Source organism: Cebidichthys violaceus, unplaced genomic scaffold (assembly GCF_023349555.1).
Source record: "Cebidichthys violaceus isolate CVI_PGR_0920_01 unplaced genomic scaffold, fCebVio1.0.p SCAF_21, whole genome shotgun sequence".
In the NCBI taxonomy this organism is placed as follows: Eukaryota; Metazoa; Chordata; class Actinopteri; order Perciformes; family Stichaeidae; genus Cebidichthys; species Cebidichthys violaceus.
In genome coordinates, this window is record NW_027176384.1 from 1,991,225 (window position 1) to 2,014,768 (window position 23,544).

The following is a 23,544-nucleotide window of genomic DNA, read 5'->3' on the forward strand; positions in this document are numbered from 1 at the left end:
TATAGAGATATCCAAAATACAATTATGATTCACTACCTTGAAACACACTCAGACATGACCATGCATCAAAATGGCTATGAGACACGAGGACGATGAGTAAACAGTGAGACACACCATTTAGTCCTTTCTACATCGATTTAAGGCGCTCATCTTTGTAAGCATCGTTAGCATCTATAACACAACACTGCCACCATGTGGTCATCTTTGATCACTGCAACACAACCTAACATCCACCTGCTAATTTAATCCATTGCACTACACAAAGGACACAAATTGTACAGAAAATATACACACGGTCTTGTTGACATGAGGTTATCTTGAATTCTATTCAATTCAGCTTTATTGAATCTTTGATTTTAAAACCATACAACAAATAAAGAGAAGTGGTAGTTTGAGCACACCAGAGAAAAGCAACAACGACCAGCGTACTGAGAGCATAAAATGTCTCTTTTTTCCTTTTTTGTCCTTTAATCCATTCATCCACTGCTGGAGAAAAACTTGCATGGCCAGCGTTTGTTGGTTCTAAGTGCATCTGGTACATTAAGTGCATGTAGTAGACGTTTTTAAAAAATGGGCGGCGTCAGATGTGCAGAGATGTCCGACCGTTCTTCCTGCTCCATCTTCGGTTTTTAAATCAAAGCTCCTCGTTTGGACTTGTGGTCGTCTCGGACACTTCCGACTCTTCTTTTTCTGATGAGAATTGAAGCATGAATAAATAATAATACATATTCTATTCTAAAATAGTCTAATATATTCCCCTTTAATATTGATAATATTATTGTGAAGGTGAACAGGAATGGATCAAAGAAAAGTGTAATTAACTGAATTGTGACAATACGTATATATTCTTTAAATGATACAGCTTACTTTAAATTAGTTTTATCGGCTGTAGCATCACTAAACTTTGTAGTGGACACCTCTACAGCTACATTAAACAACCTGCAGGGCACAGATAATAAGACACTGGTCCTTAAACCATCACTGACCCTCACCTGGCTGTAGCATTTGGACACACTCTCCCTCTTGTTTCTCATAACCACTCAAGCAGATGCACACATGGCTGCCTTTAGTGTTGACACACTGCTCGTGTTCCTTAATGCATACCGGCTCTGGCTGGGAACACTCGTCAATATCTGGAAAACACACAACACAAAGCTGACACACCGACCTGACTGAAACAAAGTTTTCTCTTCTGATGATGTCTGTGGAAATGTCCTCAGTTTATATATACAGTTGAAACCAGAAGTTTACATACACTGTGCAAAAAAGACGCATAACACTTTTTTTCTCACCGTCTGAAGCTAAATCAGACTAAACCTCTCCTGTTTCAGGTCCGTTAGGATTACCAAAATTATTTAACTTTTGCTAAATGTCACAATAATGAGAAAGAGAATTTCTTAGAGAATTTTATATTACTTTCTTCAAGGTCAAAAGTTTACATACATTTCCTTAGTATTTAGTAGCATTGCCTTTGAACTGCATGACTTGGGTCAAACGTTTTGGGTATCCTTCCACAAGCTTCTTACAGTACTCTGCTGGAATTCTGGCCCATTCCTCCTGACAGAACTGGTGTAACTGAGTCATGTTTGTTGGCCGCCTCGCTCGCACACGCCTTTTCAGATCTGCCCACAAATTTTCGATGGGATTCAGGTCAGGGCTTTGTGATGGCCACTCCAAGACATTGACTTTGTTGTCCTCAAGCCACTTTTTAACTATTTTGGCAGTATGCTTAGGGTCATTGTCCATTTGGAAGACCCATTTGCGCCCAAGTTTTAGCTTCCTGGCTGATGTCCTGAGATGTTGCCTTAATATTTCCAGGTAATGTTCTTTCTTCATGCCGTCTATTTTATGAAGAGCTCCAGTTCCTGCTGCAGCAAAACAGCCCCACAACATGATGCTGCCACCTCCATGCTTCACAGTTGGGATGGTGTTTTCAGGTCTACAAGCTTCACCCTTTTTCCTCCAAATGTAACGGTGGTCATTATGGCCAAACAGCTCCACTTTAGTTTCATCAGACCACAGGACATGTCTCCAGAAGTTAAGGTTTTTGTCTTGGTGTCTTTTTGCAAACTGTAATCTGGCTTTTTTATGTTTCTTTAGGAGTAATGGCTTCCTTCTTGCTGAGTAGCCTTTCAGCCCATGTCGGTGCAGGACTTGTTTTACTGTAGATAATGACACTTTCTTAACAGCTTCAGCCATCATCTTCACAAGATCTTTAGCTTTTGTTCTGGGGTTGATTTGCACATGTCGGACCAAAACACGTTCATCTCTGGGACACAGAGCCCGTCTCCTTCCTGAGCGGTGTGATGGCTGGACATTCCCATGATGTTTATACTTGCGTATAATTGTTTGCACAGATGAACGTGGCACCTTCAAGCATCTGGAAATTGCACCCAAGGATGAACCAGACTTGTGGAGCTCCACGATTCTCTCCCTGATTTCTTGGCTGATTTCTTTTGACTTTCCCATGATTTCAAACAAGGAGGCAGAGTGTTTGAGGTGTGGCCTTAAAATACATCCCCAGGTGTGCCTTCAATTAACTCGCATGTTGTCAGTTAACCTATCAGGAGCTTCAAAAGCCATGACATCATCATCTGGGCTTGCCCACGTTGTTTAACGACATAGTACTTTTGGTGTATGTAAACTTTTGACCTCAAAGAAAGTAATATAAAATTCTCTTTCTCATTATTGTGACATTTAGCAAAAGTTAAATAATTTTGGTAATCCTAACGGACCTGAAACAAGAGAGGTTTAGTCTGATTTAACTTCAGACAGTGAGAAAAAAAGTGTTATGTGTCTTTTTGCACAGTGTATGTAAACTTCTGGTTTCAACTGTATATATATTATTAAGGAATGTTGTAACAGTATAGCAATTCATAGTTTGTCTGTTTTATGAAATACTCCTCACGCATTCTTCTAGAATTGACATACAGCCAAGGGGAGTGAAACCCTTCAAATAGTGAATTATTTACATTATACCTGTGCAGGTGCCCTCTGTGTCTTGGTACCCGCCGGCACAAGCCCGGCACTTATCAGGACCGGCCGCAGTGCAACCGGAGCACACTTTGTCACAAGCTGCGAAGGACAAAAGTGATTTTATATATGATGGCGGAAACACACATTACACTAGCTACACTTCATCATGCAGTCGCTATTGTTGCGACCGAGTCTTACGGACAAAACGGAGAATGTTAATTACCCGTGCAGGAGTAAGAGCCTTCCGTGTTGAGGCAGTATTGATCTTCTTCACACGGTGAAGGATCTGTGGAGCACTCGTTTACATCTGGAACACACGACATGTACTGCAGTGAGGTAGACAGTGGTGTACACAGACCATACTTTTTTTATCTTGTATACCAGATGGAGACTTTTTACTGGTCCTCATACCAACACAAGCTTCCTGGTTGTCGTCCTCCCAGCCGTCTTTGCACTCATCGCAGTCCTGATTGGTCGCTCCAGTGCAGGTTTTACAGGAAGAGTGGCATTCTGTACGAGAACAGATTTCACTACTCACTCTTTTTTTTCATGTGTAAATGAGGGCAAGTGAAAGCATCAAAAGAAAAAAAGCTGCTGCTTGTTCACTCGAAGTGTACCTGTGCACAGGGAGAAGGTGTCGTTCCCCACTTCGTTGAAGTAGCCGTCGATGCAGTCGAGGCAGAACTCCCCTTTATAGCCGTGGTCACAGCTGCACTTCCCGTTGCCTCCGCGAGTCCCATCGCCATCACACTGTCCATTTCTATGACACGGTGCGTCAGAGCCACCCACACAGGCTTCGAGAAATTAAATCAAAAACACAACAAAAACTAATATTTCACCACTTTTTGCATCAGGCCCTTGTGTATATTTGTTTCAGGCATTACTTTTGAGCTAAAGTACATCTCGTCTCACCGTTGCAGTCCGGTCCAAATGTTCCCTTTGGACAGCACACTTTGATGGTGTCGACGCAGAACCATTTATGCAGATCGGGATGTTTTGTTTTCCTGTTGCAATACCGGAAGACATGAGATTCGTCACGTTTCCAACCAACTTGCCATCGTGGCTGAAACTTAACTGAAACTTTGAAAATAATTTGCATTAGCACACACACACACACACACACACACACACACACACACACACACACACACACTCTTGAACCACCAAGTCTCAAAATGGTCTTCGTGCTCCTCCAACATGCGGTTGCACTCGAAGCTGCTGCTGTCGCACAGCCCCTCCACGATCTCCATCAGACGGATCTCGCTGTAAAAGGAAGCAAAGGCACGAATGGATAGAAGTTTGGAGATGAGCATGTGCTAACCTATAAACTGTGTGATAACACAGGAAGTGTTTGTTGCACAAGTTTGTAGGCCATGCAAGAGTGCCAAATGCTGCAGTTTGTCAGCTATATAGTCAAATGCATATCGCTCATCTTCAACTTTGATAAGCTTCTTGCACCAAGTACAACAGCCAGCAGCTCTGGTGCAAAGCAAACACAGCTCTGATGACCTGGCTCCTGTGGCAGGGTGACCCGGGACGGGACAGGATGCACTGTCTCACCTTGTCTCATATTTAGACAGTTTTCTCTCCTCCCAGGCTGTGTTTCCACCTCCAAAGTTCTGCTTTGCTGTTCTGTCAAAGCCCTGAAATACAAAAAATAGTGTTGCTGTTTGTGCAGACAGAAACAGGGAAGGGTGTGGATTAAATTTAAAGATTTTAGGCTTTTGGCACCATTTAAGGTAGCAGGAAAACATTCACAACAGAGCAAGATAATGACAAGCAAACAACACAAAGGAGAGGCTTGTTCGTGTTCTCCTACCTTGTTGAAGTTGTCAGTAACTTGCTGACAGGTAGAACAGGCGCTTTTTAAATCCTTCTTGGCGTCGGTGGCTTGAAAAAGTAAAACAAGAGTTACACAGGACAATAGCCGCAGTGGCCGCAGCTGTGGACCGGTGGGCAACATCTCAGCCGATCAATTAGGACACAGTTTCATATCAGGACACACGTTTAAGCCACTCGCAAGCAAGTTTTCGACTAACGTTAAAGCGCTGCAGGGTTCGACACATTTAAATGAGCTGTTCCTAACATTAAATCTAAGTTTGCGCTGTCTATGCGAAACGCTACAAAATAGTATTTACATGCCGGTTGTGGGGGGGGGGGGGACGATGCGGCTTTAGACTTCCGCGTCTGCCTCTTGGTCGAATTGTGGCTTGCGCTGATTCGCTCAGATCGCCTGTCAAACAAATGTACGACCAATCACAAGCCGCCACGCGCGGGACAAACAGCTAATTCTCTTCTGTTAGGCTCGTTTGAGATGAGCCAGTCGGCACAATGCATGCCGGTTAGATTTGTGTCCGACTTGATGCCGACTTGCTCCGACGTCATGAACACGTGGGCAACGACAACCTCACGAGAGCGAGGCGGCCGCAGTTGCTCTCCACCGACTGCATGACCCTGATGCATGATGGGAAACGCGTGCCTGATCAAAGAGCTGATTGGCTCTAAGATTTCACGACAAGTACCACGTTTTGTAGAAAATATTATTTTTCTGTCTAATTGTAATATTGAATGCTCAATTGTTGGCTATTAGTCTCATGTTGTGCAATGAAGGTTTAATCTAAAAACATATCTTGTGTGGTTGATAATAATAATAATAATAATAAAGATTATTTAATTAGCACATCAAAACGAGAAGCAACGTGTTTCACAGGCAGACATAAAAAGAATAAAGGATAGCATACAATGCAGATACACGCCAGTTTCCACATAAATATATATATTACAAACACATGAATAAATCCGAACAAGGTCTGTAAACTCCAAGTACAGATCGGATTTAACAGGATATAACTAGTTCTGTGACTTCCTGTTTATTCTTTTATTTGTTATGTTTATTCCTTGGGGCCTGTTGTTCGAAAGTAGAATAAAGACATCCAGGATAAGTGGGAAAGCCAGGTTGGACAAAGTCTCATAAATTCATCCTGGCTTAATGGGTTGTTCGAACGCCGAGCCAGGCTGAGGAGGGGCGGCTTTGTCAAGCCAGGTCTAACTAATTTGAGTAAGTGCGCGGCCACGGCTTTCTTCAGTAGACCACAGAGATTGATCGCAGATTCACTGATGAGACGACAGGTGTGGACACTTTCCTCCAATGAACAGCGGATCTGAATGCTGATGTAAGGTGACACACCTCTCATAAAATGAAGCACCGCTGCTGTCTTGAAGTTTGGAGACGGACTGATTAAATGAGTAGTGTAATTAATTGCAAGCACCTTTGCAAGTGCAGCCATTTCTAATTACTGTAATGACTGCAATAAAATCTGATTTGAGCTGGCAAACAATATGAAGGGTGTTTATTTACAATGACGAACACACGAATAGGCCCCAATTATGAAAAAGAACTATCGTAATAGGCTAACTTTATTTTTATTTTTAATTTGATCATGTTTTGTTTTATTTATTTTTTTAAATAATAATTTAGCCTACGTGTTGTTTGTTTAAAAACGGGGCCAATGCGTAGCCTTCATCAGAACATGGAATGACTGTATAAAACACATTCATTTCTGATCAGCGCAGCCGCTGACTCCAAAGATAAGACAACAGAATCAACTAAGCTTGGCATTTAGCCTGGTCTGGAGCAGGCTAGCTGCAGAGAATAAATCACCATGGTAACTTGACCAGGATAAAGTTATCCAGCTTTCGAACAACCAACTGCAGGCTAAATTCAGCCAGGATAACCAACATATCCCGGCTTAATCCCTTATCTAGGTTTCGAACAACAGGCCCCGGCGCAGCTCCTTCCTTTGCTGCTGTCACACTTAACAATCAACACTGCTTCAGTAGAAACTGACAATTCACTCGTGCAATATAAATAGTTTCCTGTGGAAAAATGACATCTGTGCAAAATCCAATAGCAACATGTCAAGACTACACTATAATTCGAAGGATATTAAGCTATTTGTTAAAATTGAATTTGGGGGTGATGTTTGCCAGTAACACAACTGGTGTATGTATCTTTAAATTTACAAAATGGGCCACTATTACGCGTGTGAATGGAGTCGAAAGAGTTCATTTTTTAATTTATTTTTACCAGGAAGTGTGTAGTTTAAAAGCAGGGGAGGAGCTCTTACCAACGTCATGCGAAAATGAAACTTAGTGAGGAGTTGACGGGCAAGTTCTTAAAGTGTAGTTAACTTTGAGTATTAACCTCTTTTACAGGTAAGAAAGATAATATAGTTCAACTGTTTTAATTTCCTTTATGCGTTTCTCGTCACACATAAGACACACACAGTTTCAACAAATTATGCAGCCCATTGACTTGAATTGTATGAGTTGTAATTGCATTTGTGTACTACTTCTTGTCCAGATATGGCCACCGCCAGCAGTCTGCTGTCAGAGGACAAGTTCCTCTGTTCCGTCTGCCTGGATGTGTTCACTAAGCCAGTCACAACGCCATGTGGACACAACTTCTGCAGTGCATGTATCCACAAGTACTGGGACGGCAGGGACACTTGCCAGTGTCCATTATGCAAAAGGATATTTTCCCAGAGGCCTGAGCTCCAAGTCAACACTTTTGTGTCCGAGTTAGCTGCTGAGTTTAAGACGTTGGTTCAAGTCAAAGCCTCAACTCCAGACCCACAACTTCCTGGAACAGCAGACGTTCTTTGTGATATCTGCTCTGAGATGAGGGAAAATGCAGTTAAATCTTGTCTGACGTGCCTGGTGTCCTTCAGCGAAGCTCACCTCGAGCCACATCAGAGGGTCGCCGGTCTCAAATGTCACGTACTGTTAGACCCTGTGAAGAACTTTGACGACAGAATGTGTAAGACCCACGACAAGACAACAGAACTGTACTGCAGGACTGACCGGGCCTTTGTTTGTGTCTTGTGTCTCAAAACCGATCACAAGAGCCACAATGTTGTCCCACTTGAGGAAGAATACGAAGCAGCGATGGCGAAAAGAGACGAGGCGATGGCAAATATCCAAAAGATGACACAATCTCGGTACGAGAAGATAGCCGAGGTGGAAAGGTCAGTTTATGTCAGCCAGGCGGAAGCTCAGAAAGAGAAAGAAGCCAGCGTGCAGGTCTTCACCGCCTGGAGGCGGCAAGAGTCGCTGTGACTCTGCTGAAACGGAGAGTTGATGAAATTCTGGAGGAGCTTCCGGAGATCAAAATGAAAAGAATGAGAGAACATGCAGTGGACTTGACTTTTGATCCCGACACAACACATTGTTCACTTGTCATAAGTCAGGATGGGAAACAAGTGAGGCAGACGCAACACAGAATCTTCCCTACAATCCAAAGAGATTTGAAACGACTTCAGATGTTTTGGCTAAGGAGGGGTTCACAGCAGGGAAGTTTTACTATGAGGTGCAAGTGAAAGGAAACACTGAGTGGGTTGTCGGAGTGGTCAGAGAGTCTCTGGATAGAAAGGGTAGAGAACATCTGTCAGTCAAAAATGGTGCTTGGTTCATTGGGCTTGATGAAGGAATGTATATTGGATCTACATCACATAGGGTTAAATTCACACTGAAAGAAAAGCTTCAGAATTTGGGCGTCTTTGTGGACTACAACAAAGGAGAGGTTTCTTTCTTTGATGTGAATTCTAAATCATGTATCTATTCTTTCACTGGCTACCACTTTAGAGAGAAACTTTTGCCATACTTCAATTTTCAAGGCAACATGGATGGAGCCCCTCTCATCATAACCCCTGTACCTCAAACACACTGAGTTTGTTTGTTCTTCGAAGACCGCAGAATAGATATACGTTGGTCTCTATTAACAAATCTGCTTAAAGTATTACCAACACATTTCAAATGTTGTATAGGTATTTAAACTATCCTCTTTTATATCTGAAATGTTTTCTGCCCAGGCATGGATGTATAAAAGAAGTGGGACAGTGGGGTCTTTTGTCTACAGTGCACTTTTGTGTTTGTGTGTAGATGTAAACGAATGATTCTAATGTTGCACAGTCAGATCCTGTTGTATTACAATGGCTGGGGTTATTAGTGCTAGATTATAAATTATATATTGTAAAGTTACTTTAATATTTTGTTGCTCTCATGTATATTTTGATAGGATTTTCTTCTCAAAATTTCACGTCAGACATTTTTTTTGTTTCGTCATTTGAATCAAGACTACACAACGTTATATTAACGTAGAATTTTATTTTATAGTAGTTTATTGCACCAAAAACCTCCATACAGGTCTCCTAAAATAAAAGCGATTACAAGAGTATTTCATGATATACAGTGCATTGTGTGTTATTTTGGTTTCTGATTTATATTTCTCTCTTTTGAAACTTCCTGTCACTGATGATCAGCTAATGCATGGTACATGGAGTGGAAGAATGCTCCTTTTGAAATATTTACACCACAATAAGAAGCGTAGAGGCAACTCAGACATTAGTCCAGAGGGATATCTTGTTTGTTCTGTCACAAAAGTGACACACTGACTTGAATAATTATAACTGGGGAGTAACTCATTACGCTCAATATTAGCAGCTTTTTGCAGACTGGAGTCAATAGAAAGAAAAACAAAGTAAAGAAGTTCACTCAGCATCAAAGTTTACAGACACGTTATCATACTTAAAGTTCTTCACTTTGTTGTGTGTCGTCTTTAACTTTTACCTAAACTTGAGGATACTTTTAGTCTACATTTACTATGTATTTACTATTTCATTATTAATATCGACTGAAGATGTGCAGCACACACAAGACTATGGGATTCACATGATCATTTATATTATATATTTATCAAGGTCCTCTTCTCTGGAACCAGCTTCCCGTTTCAGTCCGGGGGGCAGACACACTCATCACATTTAATTTACTGCCATTTTTATTATTACTCACATTACTATTTCTATAACCGATACCATTAACGCACATTACAGACTTGTATCATGGAGTCTTTGTGCTTTCTCGCCTCGCAGGTTTCCGTGGATCGTGGTTATATCTGGACCCTGGTCTTTCCTCCTGCTGTGGTCCTGCTGACACACACTGCTACTATCATTATTAGTAGTAGTCGCATTGCTTCCTATTGCCGATACCATTACTGCTTTTGTTATTATTGTTATTCTACTATATCCACTTCTGCTGTTATTACTAGCAGTCATTTTCCCATCATTATTATTGTTACTACTCTCATATGAATAATTTCTGATATGCATTGAATGTGTTGTAACTCTGTTATGTTGTTCATTCTGTACACATGACATCTATTGCACGTCTGTCCATCCTGATAGAGGATCCCTCCTCTGTTCCTCTCTTTAAGGGGTCTTCCTTTTTTCTCCCTGTACCAATGTGAGGGTCCTGGGACAGAGGATGTCACATGTGTACAGATTGTAAAGCCCTCTGAGGCAAATTTGTGATTTTGGGCTATGCAAAATAGATTTAATTGAATTTTGGGATACAATTTACGAACACAACCTGATCTTAGTAGACTTGTTTAAGTCAGCATTTCCACTGCAGGTGATCAACACAATTCAATATAATACAATACGAATATAATAAGTATTTTGTTACATATATGGTTTTATGGAACAGAAATATGGGTAAACATGGTCCATTTATACTATTTATTACAGTGGGAATTCAAATTAAAGATCTCTCATGTATTGTAATATTATTTCCAAACGTTGCCGCTCACCAAGACTAGTTTTGGGGATGCAGAATTTGACCAATTTGACCAATGCAGAGTTATGCAGAGGGTGTTGTATAGTGCATCAGCTGGATGCTAACTGCTGTTCAACAACACAAAGAAGAAGAAGTGCTCCATTCATGAAACAGGACTTGTGTGGTGACAGTCCACCGACCCTTCAGCAGTGTTATATGTCACTAGCTGGCATTGCTAATTTAAGCACTCAGTAGCTTTTCTATCTTTTTACAACAACCAAATGAACCGAACGGCTTAAAGTGGTCCTGAGACAGAAAGTCAAATCTTCCCTGTGGGCTTGTCCAGCTCTTTAACGGTCATCTTTGGACTCTTCATTACCTCTCTGATTAATGTCCTCCTTGTCTGGTTCTTGGGTTTTGGTGTCCTCTCTTTAAGGTTTGTTTTGGTGTCATATTCTTTCCATTTTGTAATAATGGATACTGATGTTTAGCAGCTATGATTATGACCACTAGTTAGTTTCAATTAAAATGTTGCACAGTGTTTAATTGAATTCCAGAGTAGTAGAAGTTGGGGTCATTTCATTCTCCATACAGATGATGAACCATTTGATCTCAGCCACTGTATTGGAGTCAGTGTATTTATTTGATATGCCATTTAGCACCCCCTAGTGGCAATTGTGATCAGCTGCACTGAAGAGGAAGTGAGCAAAAAGTTCCGCTGTTTTGTGGCTCCCACCAGCAACATTGGTTCCGTTTCAAAGGTGTTTTCTAGTCGGACGTTATTATCAAACGGGCCAAAAACATGGCTGCCCACGAAAGTGACAATGGAGACTTTTCTTAGTTACGCAAGAAAAATAGTATTAAAAGAAAGGACTGCCATTTGAAAACATGAGTGTTATTAGACACGTGGTGTGCGCCATGTCCGGCGGCGTCGACAGCTCTGTCGCGGCGTTGTTACTAAAGAAAAGAGGTGAGGAAAACACACACACACACACACACACACACACACACACACACACACACACACACACACACACACACACACCCCTCAACTGACTTTGCTAATGTTAAAAGGTTCAGTTGAAACCGCACTCCCTGGAGAAATACAAAGCCAGACACGCAGCTATTTGTCTTTCTCTCTCTCTTTCATGTGAAGGTTACAGTGTAACAGGAGTTTTTATGAAGAACTGGGACTCACTGGATGAGAGCGGGGTGTGCACTACAGAGAAAGACTGTGAGGACGCCTACAGAGTGTGTCGGACCCTGGACATCCCCTTCCATCAGGTGTCCTATGTCAAAGAGTACTGGCATGAAGTCTTCAGGTATTTGCTGCAGCCATGCGTGCACGAATCATAAACGTGTTTTTAATTGTTCAAGTCTTTAATGTGAATGCCTCTTCTGTCTGTTGCCCCTTTCAGTAAACTATTGAAGGAATACGAGCGGGGGAGGACGCCTAACCCAGATATACTATGCAACAAGCACATCAAATTCAACCATTTCCACAAGTATGCTATCAACACTCTGGGTACGTGATCGTAATGTGTTCGTACACCGATGTAAACTCATTCCGAGCAGCTTAATGGCTGTTTAATGTTTGGTAAACAGCGGGTGGTGGTTAGAGATCAGAGGATTGAATTGGATGGATTTCAATGTCGGACACAACACGTGTGGCGTTTCATTGGCGTTGTGCTGTTGTCGACTCAGGGGCGGACGCCATGGCCACAGGCCACTACGCCAGGACGTCACAGGAAGACGAAGAGGTGTTCCAGCAGACGCACATAGCGCCGTCGTCCACTCTCTTCAGAGACCGGTTCGAGATCAGAAATCGTAAGAGTTTTGACAGGGAGTGAAATTTCACCACAGCACCAGCTTTAAGGTCAGACCCTATAAAACCCTCTCTCTGTCTCTCTTCCCAGCGGTGAGGTTGTACAAAGGAGCAGATCTCCTCAAAGATCAAACCTTCTTCCTCAGTCAGGTCTCCCAGGATGCCTTGCGACAAACCACGTTCCCGCTGGCCGGACTCACCAAAGACTTTGTCAAAAAGATTGCTGCCGAGGCCGGGTTTCACCATGTGCTGAAGAAGAAAGAGGTAGCCACACATAGGAATAAATAGAGAAAGATACATCAATAGGAATCTATGGATTCACATTGTATACCAAAAGTGAACTTTATCTTTCCAGAGTATGGGCATCTGCTTCATTGGAGAGAGAAACTTTGAAAACTTTATTTTGGAGGTAAGAATTAAACCTTTCAAGTAGTTTTTCAACATGACAAATTCACATATTTGCCTTTTTTTCTTTATTTTTCCTCTCATCTCTCATCTATCATGTATTGACAGATACATGTAAACTAATACTGTTTGTTTTTTTCTTCCTGTTTTCAGTATCTGGAACCCAAACCAGGGAACTTTGTCTCCATTGAGGACGGGGCTGTCATGGGAACACACAAAGGCATGCCCATTGTTGTTGTTTGAGGATCTCAAATTGTGAACCTCTCTGACACCATAAAGAACTGCTGTGTCACTATTGCATTATTATACAGTCAGAATGTAATGGCTCTCACATTTATCATATGTTTTCCGCTTCACCGATCCTCGTGAATATCTTTTTTAAATTTGTTGTTCCAAACTACTGACACTTAAAACATCTCATAGTGTACTTCCTGCTCCTTCTCTTGTCCTCCAGGCTGGTTCACTTTGACGCTGGGCCAGAGGGCAAGAATAGGAGGGCAGAGAGACGCCTGGTTTGTGGTGGACAAAGACACCGACACTGGCGATGTGTTTGTGGTGAGAAAGTTTGTCTCGGTTGTTAAAGGGGTTAGCGTTAGAAAACCTTTTTTTTAAGGTGGAGTCGATCGTGCAACACTGTTTGAAACTTGACCAACTTTTGCCATTTCTTTTTTTTATTCCCTTAAATTTGTCACCGATCAGGCTCCGACTACCAATCACCCGGCTCTTTTCCGTGACACGGTGCGGACAGACCGCTTCCACTGGGTAACGTTTGACCCGCCTCCTGAACTAGTCAAGACCCAGATGATGGAGTGTCATTTCCGCTTCATCCACCAGATGCCTCTCAGTGAGTTTTGTGTCCCGTACATTGATGAAACAGTATTAACTGAACAACTAAAAACTATTTTTTTTTCTATCTTTTTTTCTTGTGCTTTCCAGCTCCCTGCACAGTGACGCTGAACATGAATGGCTCTCTGTGGATCACACTCTCCCAGCCGGTCAGAGCTCTGACACCTGGACAGGTAACACACCTGTGCTCCAGAATACAGTGTGATCGCTTGGGCCTGCCAGTTCTAAACGCCAAAAGGCTTTCTCTTGTAGTAGAAGTGTGTATGTGTGCACACTTTCTCAGCCCTTCTTAACATTCCTCCCCCAGTTTGCCGTGCTGTACAAAGGAGACGAGTGTCTGGGTAGTGGGAAGATCATGCAGCTGGGGCCCAGTGAACACACACTCCAGCGGGGCAGAGAACGGATGGCAGCAGCGGCCGCGCAGCACAAGGAGCGGCCGAGCCCCGAACCAGCCTGCTGAGACGACCCGGCAGCCCCGTCGTGGTGGGGACGAGCTCTGTCTGGTGCATTAGGTAGAGCACACTGTTCACGAGGATCAACTGTGACACGGAGGCTGTTTTAGAGACCCTAGAGGGGTGATTGTTCTTTAAGTACTTTGATGTATTGATAGGACCAGGACAAAACGCCTTCTGAGGTTATCTGCTGGCTGCTCAGATAAACTATCTGCGTCAAAGCCTGTGTGTGGAGACGAGATGCAATAATTCAAATAAATATTTTTTTTTTAAAAATCAAGCTTTTCAGTTGGTTCACTTGAATATCGGACATGATGCGTTGCCATTATTTATGCTCTGCAAGTTCTCCATAGTAGTACATACTGTACATATCTGTTTGCTGTGCATTGCAGAGACCTGTAGCCTGGCATTATGGTATTTAAGGCAAAAAAATAAAAAAAAAGACTGTTTGATATTCATGTACTTGATACTTTATCTGGTATTTAAGAAGTGCTCGATGTATTTTCAATCGCTGCTATTGTGGTTATTGTTGGAAAGAAGTTGTCATAACAGATACTAAAGTCAAGCTCTCTCTTTTTAAAAAGTAGTCGCCACATAAATGTTCCAAAAGATGGATAAACAATCCACCGACCTAAACTTTTTATACAGTGAGTTTTTGTCTCCATACAGACGACGTTATGACCTGTGCTATGGAAGAACAGCTGTCTTTGTTAAAGACGCTGGCAGTCTGAGCTCTTTAGCTCCTAATGAAACCTGCACATTGGACATTTCAAGTGCCTTTTCTCTTTAAATGGCATTGTTGTAAGTTCTTCCTAAACTACGAACTGTAAATACTTGAACATTTACCAGTGACTGAATAAACCCTATACGTGATGTGTTGACTTATTTTTCATTGGCCTGCATACCTAAATATTCCCTCCAGAGTCGCTAAATACTTGAGAATATACAAGTTGTGCACTGGTTGTCCCACCGCTATTGATCCACAAGGGGGCGCTATTATACAAGATCAACCTGTAGGGTGAACCTGTTGTTATCGAGTCAGCATTGCGATCAACATACTGTATATTCCTATGAATCCTAATGACACTTATGTAAGAGTCTACTTATATAAATGTGACCTCATCATATTGTCTGTTTCCAGAAATTATAATAAAAATGTTTTGGAAAGTTCATATCTGTCATCTTAAAAATGGTTTGTGTGTGTGTGTGTGTGTGTGTGTGTGTGTGTGTGGGGGGGGGCACACATAAAGGCTCAGACCAAAAACATTAAGAAAATAAGAAAATGTAATGATGCTGATACAAGTAGTTGAACTTTTGGACTACTACAACTATTGGAGTTGTGTGACATGTCAACATCACTTTCAAAATGTTGGACATTGAAGTCTTAGTCCAGCTGATTTTCACGTTTTGTTTTATGCACCCTCAGTGCTTACAGCTCCTTCAGCATGCACACAGTACACACTCAAAACACGCATTAGGAATTTCACCCAGCTCTCACCCTATTGTAATAACAATGCACTTGCGCGCATTGGTCACCCGGTCAGGTCCACTTCCTAAATCTCCATGAGAAAAAAAAAGCCGCCCCCCCTTCCTCCATGAAAGCGTCCCTAAGGGGGAACGCAGCAGGTTTATGGTAATAAGGCTCCGAGGAGAAGAGAAGAAGGAGGAGGAGGCGGAGGAGAGCCACGGAGCCATTTTGTACTCATTTTAAACTCAGTGTGGGTTAACGCAGCTGCTGCGCGCCGTGGACGCGCCGATGCTATGGATACGGAGCGACTTTTTCCACGTTAAAACTTCACGATGAGGGGTAAAAGCAAAACGCGGTGTTGGGAGAGGGACAGTTAAGGCTTTTGCGGAGGAGTTTATTTTAAGTTGAATGGGATTTTGGCAGGTTCACAAGCATGGAGCTACCGATATGTTGGATTTGGGTTTGTGTCCTGCTCAACGTGCCGCTCGCCGGATGTTTGGAGATACACCTTTCGGAGACTTTACAGCCCGGGACCCTTTTGGCAAACCTGTCGCTCGGCCCCGGATGGACTTCTAAACTTGACAGGACTTTATCCCCAAAATCCATCCAGAGCTTTTTCCAAGTCGAGAGACACGACGGGGTAGTCCGTCTGTCCCACAAAGTTCAGTGCGCGCACACGGCGAGGAACCCGGCGCCTGTTTATTTCAGAACAGGTTCCTTGACGTCTGGGGACGTTATCCTGACACAGTTTAATGTGTTCGTTCACGGCCAGGACTGTTTTATTAAATACAAGAGAAAGAAATCGTCAGGTAAGCCAGACATTCACATTAAACACCTCACGAAACTGGAGGCGACTTCCTGCTTACCGGCAGGTAAACTGCTGCTGAACGTAACAGAACTTTTGCCCATCTTTACGCGCAACGTCGCATTTTTGGACAGCATGTGTGTCGGCAAGGACTTTAGTGCAGTGTTCAGGCGTGGGGATCTGTTCCTGGCCAGTGACTTGTGTATTGAGCACCGGGGACAGCCCGAGGCGAGTTTGCACTGCGCGCTGCACAGCTCTGCGAGCGGCAGGCCCTCCGTGCGGCTGAGTTTGACGCTTCTAAAACAGCATAAACAACACGGGTCCGTCGCAGAGAGCATGCTGAGAAAGTCTGGCAGATTGATCCGCAGGGGGAAGCGACAAGCAAACGCGTCTCCCCAGTTCCAGCTCCCCAACTATCAGGTGTCCGTGCCCGAGAATGAGCCGCCCGGCACGCGGGTTATCACCCTGAAAGCCACTGACCCAGATGATGGAGAGGCAGGGAGGCTGGAGTACAGCATGGAGGCCTTTTTTGACAGCAGGTCCAACGACTTTTTCGACATAGACTCTCAGACAGGGAGCATAACAACCGTCCAGTCACTAGACAGAGAAGTCAAAAACACCCATGTTTTCAAAGTCACTGTGATTGACAACGGCTCCCCCAAGAGATCTGCCACTTCTTACCTCACCGTCACCGTGAGTGACACAAACGACCACAGCCCGGTGTTTGAGCAAACTGAATACCGCGTTAGCATCCGGGAGAATGTCGAAACAGGGTTTGAAGTGATGACAGTCCGAGCCACTGATGGGGACGCTCCCTCCAACGCCAACATGATTTATAAAATCGTCAACGGCGACGGAGTTAACTCTGTGTTTGAAATCGACCCCCGGAACGGCCTGGTGAGGATCAGAGAGCGGCCTGACAGGGAGACCCGGGCCAAGTACCAGCTGATTGTTGAGGCCAACGACCAGGGCAAAGACCCCGGACCCCGCAGTGCCACCGCTACTGTCAAGATCTCTGTAGAGGATGAGAATGACAACTACCCACAGTTCACTGAAAAGAGGTATGTTGTACAGATCCCTGAGAATGTGGCGGTTAACACCAAAGTCACCCAGGTGGAAGCTACGGACAAAGATGAGGGGAATAACGCCAAAGTTCATTACAGCATCATCAGTGGCAACGTTAAAGGACAGTTCTACATTCACTCCCCCACTGGTGTGATTGATATCATCAATCCTCTGGACTATGAGATGATTCGAGAATATAATTTGCGGATTAAGGCTCAGGACGGTGGCAGGCCTCCTCTGATAAACGGCACAGGGATGGTGGTGGTGCAAGTGGTGGACGTGAACGACAATGCCCCCATGTTTGTCAGCACACCTTTTCAGGCTACCGTGTTGGAAAATGTGGCCATTGGTTACTCTGTAATCCACATTCAAGCAATTGATGGTGACTCTGGAGAAAACGCCCGTTTGGTGTACCGGTTAACTGACACCACGCCAGGTTTTCCGTTCACGATCAACAACAGCACGGGCTGGATCACAGTGAATGAAGAGCTCGACAGGGAGACCACGGACTTCTACACCTTTGGCGTGGAGGCGAGAGATAATGGGATTCCTGTGATGTCCTCCTCAGCCAGCGTCAGCATCACAGTGCTGGATGTGAACGACAACGTGCCCACTTTTACAGAGAAGGTCTACTCGCTGAAGATCAATGAAGATGCTGTCGTGGGTACCAGCGTACTGACAATGACGGCCGTAGATCGCGACATCAACAGCGTGGTGACCTATCAGATCTCCAGTGGCAACACCAGGAACCGCTTTGCCATCACTAGCCAGAGCGGCGGCGGTCTCATCACTTTAGCCCTCCCCTTGGACTACAAGCAGGAACGCCAGTACGTCCTGACAGTCACCGCCAGTGATGGAACACGCTACGACACTGCTCAGGTGTTCATCAACGTGACGGACGCCAACACGCACCGGCCCGTCTTCCAAAATGCCAACTACCAGGTGATGCTCTGCGAAGAGAAACCAGTCGGCACCACTGTGGTGGTGATCAGTGCGACGGACGAGGACACGGGGGAAAATGCTCGCGTCACGTATGTGATGGAGGACAATGTTCCTCAGTTTAAAATTGACCCAGATACAGGTGCCATCACGACACAAATGGAGATTGATTATGAAGACCAGGCCTCATACACGTTAGCCATCATTGCCAGAGACAATGGCATCCCTCAGAAATCTGATACCGCCTATGTGGAGATTATCATCCTTGATGCCAATGATAATACTCCTCAGTTTCTAAGGGACAGGTACCAGGGGTCCGTATTGGAAGACGCACCTGTCTTTACCAGCGTTCTCCAGATCTCTGCTTCGGATAAAGACGCTGGCTCGAATGGCAGGGTGAGCTATACGTTTCAGGGTGGCGATGACGGAGAGGGGGATTTCTACATCGAGCCTTACTCCGGTATCATCAGAACTGCTCGCAAACTGGACCGGGAGAATGTTCCTGTTTACAATCTGAAAGCCTACGCTGTGGATAGGGGGGTTCCACCTCTGAAGGCTGCTGTTCCCATTCACGTGGTTGTCCAAGACATAAATGACAACGCTCCAGTGTTTGAGAAGGATGAGCTGTTCATTGACGTGGAGGAGAACAGCCAGGTGGGGTCCGTCGTGGCCCGGATCACTGCCACCGACCCCGACGAGGGAACCAATGCTCAAATCATGTACCAGATTGTAGAAGGGAATTTTCCAGAAGTTTTCCAGCTTGACATTTTTAATGGCGACCTCACTGCACTCACAGACCTGGATTATGAGGCTAAAACAGAGTACGTCATTGTGGTCCAGGCCACCTCAGCTCCACTAGTGAGTCGGGCCACTGTGCACATCCGCCTCGTAGATATAAATGACAACATGCCGATGCTGCAGAATTTTGAGATTATCTTCAACAACTACATCACCAACAAGTCCAACAGTTTCCCATCAGGAATAATAGGAAAGGTACCAGCTCATGACCCGGATGTGTCGGATAAGCTGCGGTACAAGTTTGAGTCTGGAAATGAGCTCAATCTGCTGCTGTTGAACGAGGACACTGGGGATCTGAGGTTGAGCAGGGACCTGGACAATGACAGGACCCTGGAAGCACCCATGACCATTTCCGTGTCAGGTAAGAAAGACATCTTTTTTTTCTTCTCTATTTCCATGTCAGTTACATGTGTAACAAGGTGATAAAATGTGTGATGCATCATCACTCTGCCGAGTATAGAATCTGCTGTTGAATAGAGACCGAGGGCAGGTTTCGGCTGTGGTGTTGACTGTATGTTCAGTGAGTGTTTGCTGCAGGCTCTATGCAGGATCCGGTTGTGCTGCTTTTGTGCCATTTGGGTGATAAATGTATTGTGTGCAAGTGGTTGGTTGAGGTAATAAAAAGGTGCTATCAGCAGGTCACCGTGATAACTGAACCTGCTTTGTTGTTGTAGATATGTGGGTTTCTGTCCCAAGTTAGAGCACACACACATGCATATAGGGCAGGCGTATGCACACGCATGATTTCCCTCCCTTAGAGCAAATAGGCCGCACTCTTTGAAGTGGCTGAAGGCCTGGTGTAGGTGCGCTGCAGGGAGATTTATGTACATCTTGTGGCAAGCTGTCTTCCAGGATTTTTCCCAGAATAACTTACCACGATGTGCATAGTATCTCACACAAACGGCGATTTTGAACGAAAGTTTTTGATGCAGAGTTTTGTTTTTGTGTAACTTTCTGTAACATGAGTTTAGATCTCAGTGATTGTTGTGCGTTCATATTACAAGGACATGCAGGGTGAAAAATGCCGTAAATTGCTTCTTTTTTTTTTCCCACTACAGAAGCAGACTTTGTTCTTTCAAGTTAAAGATTAGACAAATGCAAACACGGAACATTCACACCTAAATTGGCAGGGTAAGGGCTACAGTCAAGCACACACACACACACACACACACACACACACACACACACACACACACACACACACACACACACACTTTGCAAGAAACCGCAGTGACATTAATCAAGCAGTTGAACAGGCAGGATAACTCTAATACCCGACAGAATAACTACCCTGTCACCTATTGACAAGTGGTTGCTCAACCTTCTTTCTTTTTTATTCTTTTCTCGTTCTCCATCTCTCTCTGTCAGTTGATCTCTTAAAGCACATTAAGCCCTGAAATGGGCAAACGGCCCAACACAGCTAGATCTCCTCAGCTCACCCTCTCTCTGTCATTCTATCATCTCTTTAAACTAAGTCATGCCAGCCTATCACACATACTGTAGGACTATAAATGAGCTCATATGGACCAGGATGCACTGGGGCAAGCCCACATTCACAGTATATAATCAAATCATGTTTGTGGTTATTTTAACTGTACGCTGTCAATCATTTTGACGGCGAGGAAGTTTTTGTTTTTTTGTCAAATTTATTATTTTTCTTTGATCATTTCATTTCAGGGGCATTTCAGCCTTTGAAAGTGGTAAAGTAGTCAGAGCTGGACTTAAACCTGCATTGTTATACACCATGGTTCATCGGGCAGTGGAAGGCTTCCCCCCAGTCGCCCCCTTCTTTCTCTACAGTGTTTCTCTTAAAAGACTTGTGCCCTGTCTTTATCTTGGACAAAAGACGGACTGTCCTTTTCTAAGTGCTTTATGGTCGTTATAGACGACCTGTGGAGCGTCCGAGGAGGCAGCGACTGACCACAATAGTCACCGGCCTTGCAGTCCTCATTCACTTACACCTCATTCATGTTTGTCAAAAACAGCTGACAGCTCTTGCCGTATCCCTGACAACAGTGAACTCATAATGGTCCCATAGGGGATTGGACCCCTTCATTACTTGCAACCATGTGCGCACACACATGCACACAAATATAAGTAAGCACGTGTAGAATTAAACAAATTGTCCCCCTCCCCCCTTTTTGGTGGTCAAGTGTTACGTAACCATTACCGCTGGTGTCTTGACCTTTCAACCCCAGGCTCTTGGGAGAGGAAGGCCTCAGGGGATCGGTGAGCTAATAGCACTTTAACAAGAGAGACGAGTCTCTGATTGTGCCTCTGGCTCAAATGGTCTCCCATATTCTCTTTTGGCATATTTAGTTTTATTTTGCGTGGTTGTTGTTGTTGTTGTTGTTGTTGTTGTTGTTATCTTTTCTAATTCCCCGGCCCATGTAGGGGCCCGAGTCGAACCGGGTCCAAATAAAGCTCTGACTATGCGGTAAAGTCTGGCTTTACATTCATGGATCTCGAGTCTGAACCTCAATATGTTTTATCTCTGAGTGCATCAGAGTTATCAGCTCATTATGTCTGCTCACATCAGCATTGACGTCCTCTGTCCATGATTGATGAGATTGATCGGAGTGCATTGGCTCTGTCTTGCCTAAGTACTTAACCCTGATTATTATTCCTGATCAATTGAGCAAGAGATTGTTGATGTATGACAGTGAACATCTTGGCTGCGGAGGACATTTTTCTCCTCACATCGTCCTAATCAAGGCTCTTCCCCGAACCTGTCCAAGAAGTGCACAGGTGCTATTATTGTGGCGAACAGAAGGCCCGAGAATGTTTCTGAAACACAAGAAGGCCCTGATAACTGGCTTTACACACTCTGCTAGCCACAACACTATCTGTCCTCGTTCCCTCTCCCCCTGTGCTTGTGTGTGTGTGTGTGTGTGTGTGTGTGTGTGTGTGTGTGTGTGTGTGTGTGTGTGTGTGTGTGTGTGTGTGCGCGGTGCGCGGTGCGGTAGCTCTGTGACTCGATAGCTAAGGGCTATGTGTTCTCTTTGTAAGCGCTCTTATCTTAGCTTGTCAAATTTCACTTAAAACCTTTCTTTCTGTTTTTTTAATAGCTGAGTATCTGTCAATATGAAACTGCCACAAATAACGGAGTTGTACAGTATTTCAGCGTGATGCTCCTTTAGCCTGGCTTTCTCTTCTGTATTTTAAACTAGACGTCATTGAGCCCTATCCAGTCAGTGACAGGTCTGTGATTTCTTACAAGTTAAAATTAGCTCGCAGTGGTGCACCCTTGAATCACCATTTCACCAATTTGTTATTGTGGTTGCCACACAATTAGACTCTCAGACCAGCTGGTTGATTTCCAGAACTGACAGTCAGACCCATTATCTAAAGCCAAGATTCACCAGCACTTGGCTGGCTTCTGATGTTAATATGCCTTGGCTGTCAGCTGTCTAGATAATTAGAGATTTCGCTTATTCGTCCATGTAACTACCACATTCTTTGATCAGCTCCAACCGAACTTGCCGCTTCCTGATGTTTCCAGGAAACGTTCTACCTGATAGGTGGGGTTCACAACAGCCAAAGATAAAGCTTGCACCGCTATAGGTGGAGTCGTGTTCTATCATTCGGTGATACAGCACAGCAGATTCCCACTTAAACGATTAGGCGTGATTGATGCTGTAGCGTCTTTTTCCACCTCGGCTCTGATCTTTTTCCTGAACCTCGGTGAGCGGGACGGCATGCCGCTACACGCACACACACACACACACACACACACACACACACACACACACACACACACACACACACACACACACACACACACACACACACACCTCCTGCCTGTCCTCCCCCTCTTTTCCCTCATGGGGATTTTTTTCACTGAGCTTCCATGCCTTTGGTTTGGCTCTTAATCCCGTTCGAGGAGTTGCATAGCTCAGCTTTTTAACATTTCTGTTCTCGTCCGCCCACCCCCTCCAACACACACTTTCTCTGCTTCCTCTCTCAATACACATAATTAGATTCTTACTGTGACACAAAAGCTTTAGCCTATTTTATGTGTGTACTCACACAGTGGTTTTCACATTCCTGTGAAAACCACTTTATTTATAAGGAAAGACAAGTGTAGTTGTCTCTCTTCGTTGGGAGGCCCAGTTGCTCTTGTACAATACACTGTGTATTGGGCGTGATGCGTTGCCCTCTGTATGAATTTTCTGGCTTTTCATTCATTCCCTCTTGCCACATCATCATCATCACCTGATCCAGCAAGTAGTCTTCCTCTGTTCCTTACCATCCCTTGTCTCTGGCATTCTTTTGGTTTCAAATCATTATTTGGCCGTGAACAAGAACGCACATTGGGAAAGACAAACTATCCCCGCTGTGAGTCATGGGACAA

General features: G+C 44.1%; 4 protein-coding genes across 7 annotated transcripts in view; 3 read left to right on the top strand and 1 right to left on the bottom strand.

The window, feature by feature from the left end:
* Positions 1 to 307: 307 nt before the first annotated feature.
* On the bottom strand, positions 308 to 5,126 carry creld2 (cysteine-rich with EGF-like domains 2). The gene is made up of 10 exons (XM_068717080.1): positions 4,796 to 5,126; positions 4,537 to 4,619; positions 4,129 to 4,239; positions 3,889 to 3,980; positions 3,594 to 3,770; positions 3,388 to 3,486; positions 3,200 to 3,283; positions 2,980 to 3,075; positions 993 to 1,133; positions 308 to 690 (listed from the first exon to the last, which is right to left on the bottom strand). Exons 1-10 carry the CDS (start codon positions 4,937 to 4,939, stop codon positions 635 to 637), a joined length of 1,083 nt encoding a protein of 360 aa, XP_068573181.1. The 5' UTR covers positions 4,940 to 5,126; the 3' UTR covers positions 308 to 634.
* Positions 5,127 to 7,111: 1,985 nt separating this feature from the next.
* On the top strand, positions 7,112 to 8,169 carry LOC137877094 (E3 ubiquitin-protein ligase TRIM47-like). The gene is made up of 2 exons (XM_068716779.1): positions 7,112 to 7,191; positions 7,340 to 8,169. The coding sequence occupies exon 2, from the start codon at positions 7,342 to 7,344 to the stop codon at positions 8,092 to 8,094; it is 753 nt and encodes a 250-aa protein (XP_068572880.1). The 5' UTR covers positions 7,112 to 7,191; positions 7,340 to 7,341; the 3' UTR covers positions 8,095 to 8,169.
* A 3,220-nt stretch (positions 8,170 to 11,389) lies between these two features.
* Positions 11,390 to 15,285, top strand: trmu (tRNA 5-methylaminomethyl-2-thiouridylate methyltransferase). Its single transcript, XM_068716721.1, has 11 exons — positions 11,390 to 11,557; positions 11,744 to 11,909; positions 12,006 to 12,112; positions 12,292 to 12,414; positions 12,504 to 12,676; positions 12,768 to 12,821; positions 12,971 to 13,037; positions 13,272 to 13,372; positions 13,517 to 13,661; positions 13,754 to 13,836; positions 13,971 to 15,285. Exons 1-11 carry the CDS (start codon positions 11,476 to 11,478, stop codon positions 14,121 to 14,123), a joined length of 1,254 nt encoding a protein of 417 aa, XP_068572822.1. The 5' UTR covers positions 11,390 to 11,475; the 3' UTR covers positions 14,124 to 15,285.
* Positions 15,286 to 15,777: 492 nt separating this feature from the next.
* Positions 15,778 to 23,544, top strand: part of celsr1a (cadherin EGF LAG seven-pass G-type receptor 1a) — an 85,006-nt gene continuing 77,239 nt past the window's right edge. For all 4 annotated transcript variants that reach the window (XM_068716880.1, XM_068716879.1, XM_068716882.1 and 1 more), the window contains exon 1: positions 15,778 to 19,551. In XM_068716880.1, coding sequence (XP_068572981.1) covers positions 16,017 to 19,551 — 3,535 coding nt within the window. In that variant the 5' untranslated portion in view covers positions 15,778 to 16,016. The remainder of the gene's footprint in view (positions 19,552 to 23,544) is intronic.

Coding starts and splice junctions, on each gene's coding strand:
- creld2 (XM_068717080.1), bottom strand. CDS start 4,939: ATGTTGCCCACCGGTCCACAGCTGCGGCCACTGCGGCTATTGTCCTGT. Junction 3,771..3,888: donor ATTTGGACCGGACTGCAACG/GTGAGACGAGAT, acceptor AATTTCTCGAAG/CCTGTGTGGGTGGCTCTGAC. Junction 691..992: donor TGTCCAAATGCTACAGCCAG/GTGAGGGTCAGT, acceptor AATTCTCATCAG/AAAAAGAAGAGTCGGAAGTG.
- LOC137877094 (XM_068716779.1), top strand. CDS start 7,342: ATGGCCACCGCCAGCAGTCTGCTGTCAGAGGACAAGTTCCTCTGTTCC.
- trmu (XM_068716721.1), top strand. CDS start 11,476: ATGAGTGTTATTAGACACGTGGTGTGCGCCATGTCCGGCGGCGTCGAC. Junction 13,373..13,516: donor ACACTGGCGATGTGTTTGTG/GTGAGAAAGTTT, acceptor GTCACCGATCAG/GCTCCGACTACCAATCACCC. Junction 13,662..13,753: donor CATCCACCAGATGCCTCTCA/GTGAGTTTTGTG, acceptor TGTGCTTTCCAG/CTCCCTGCACAGTGACGCTG.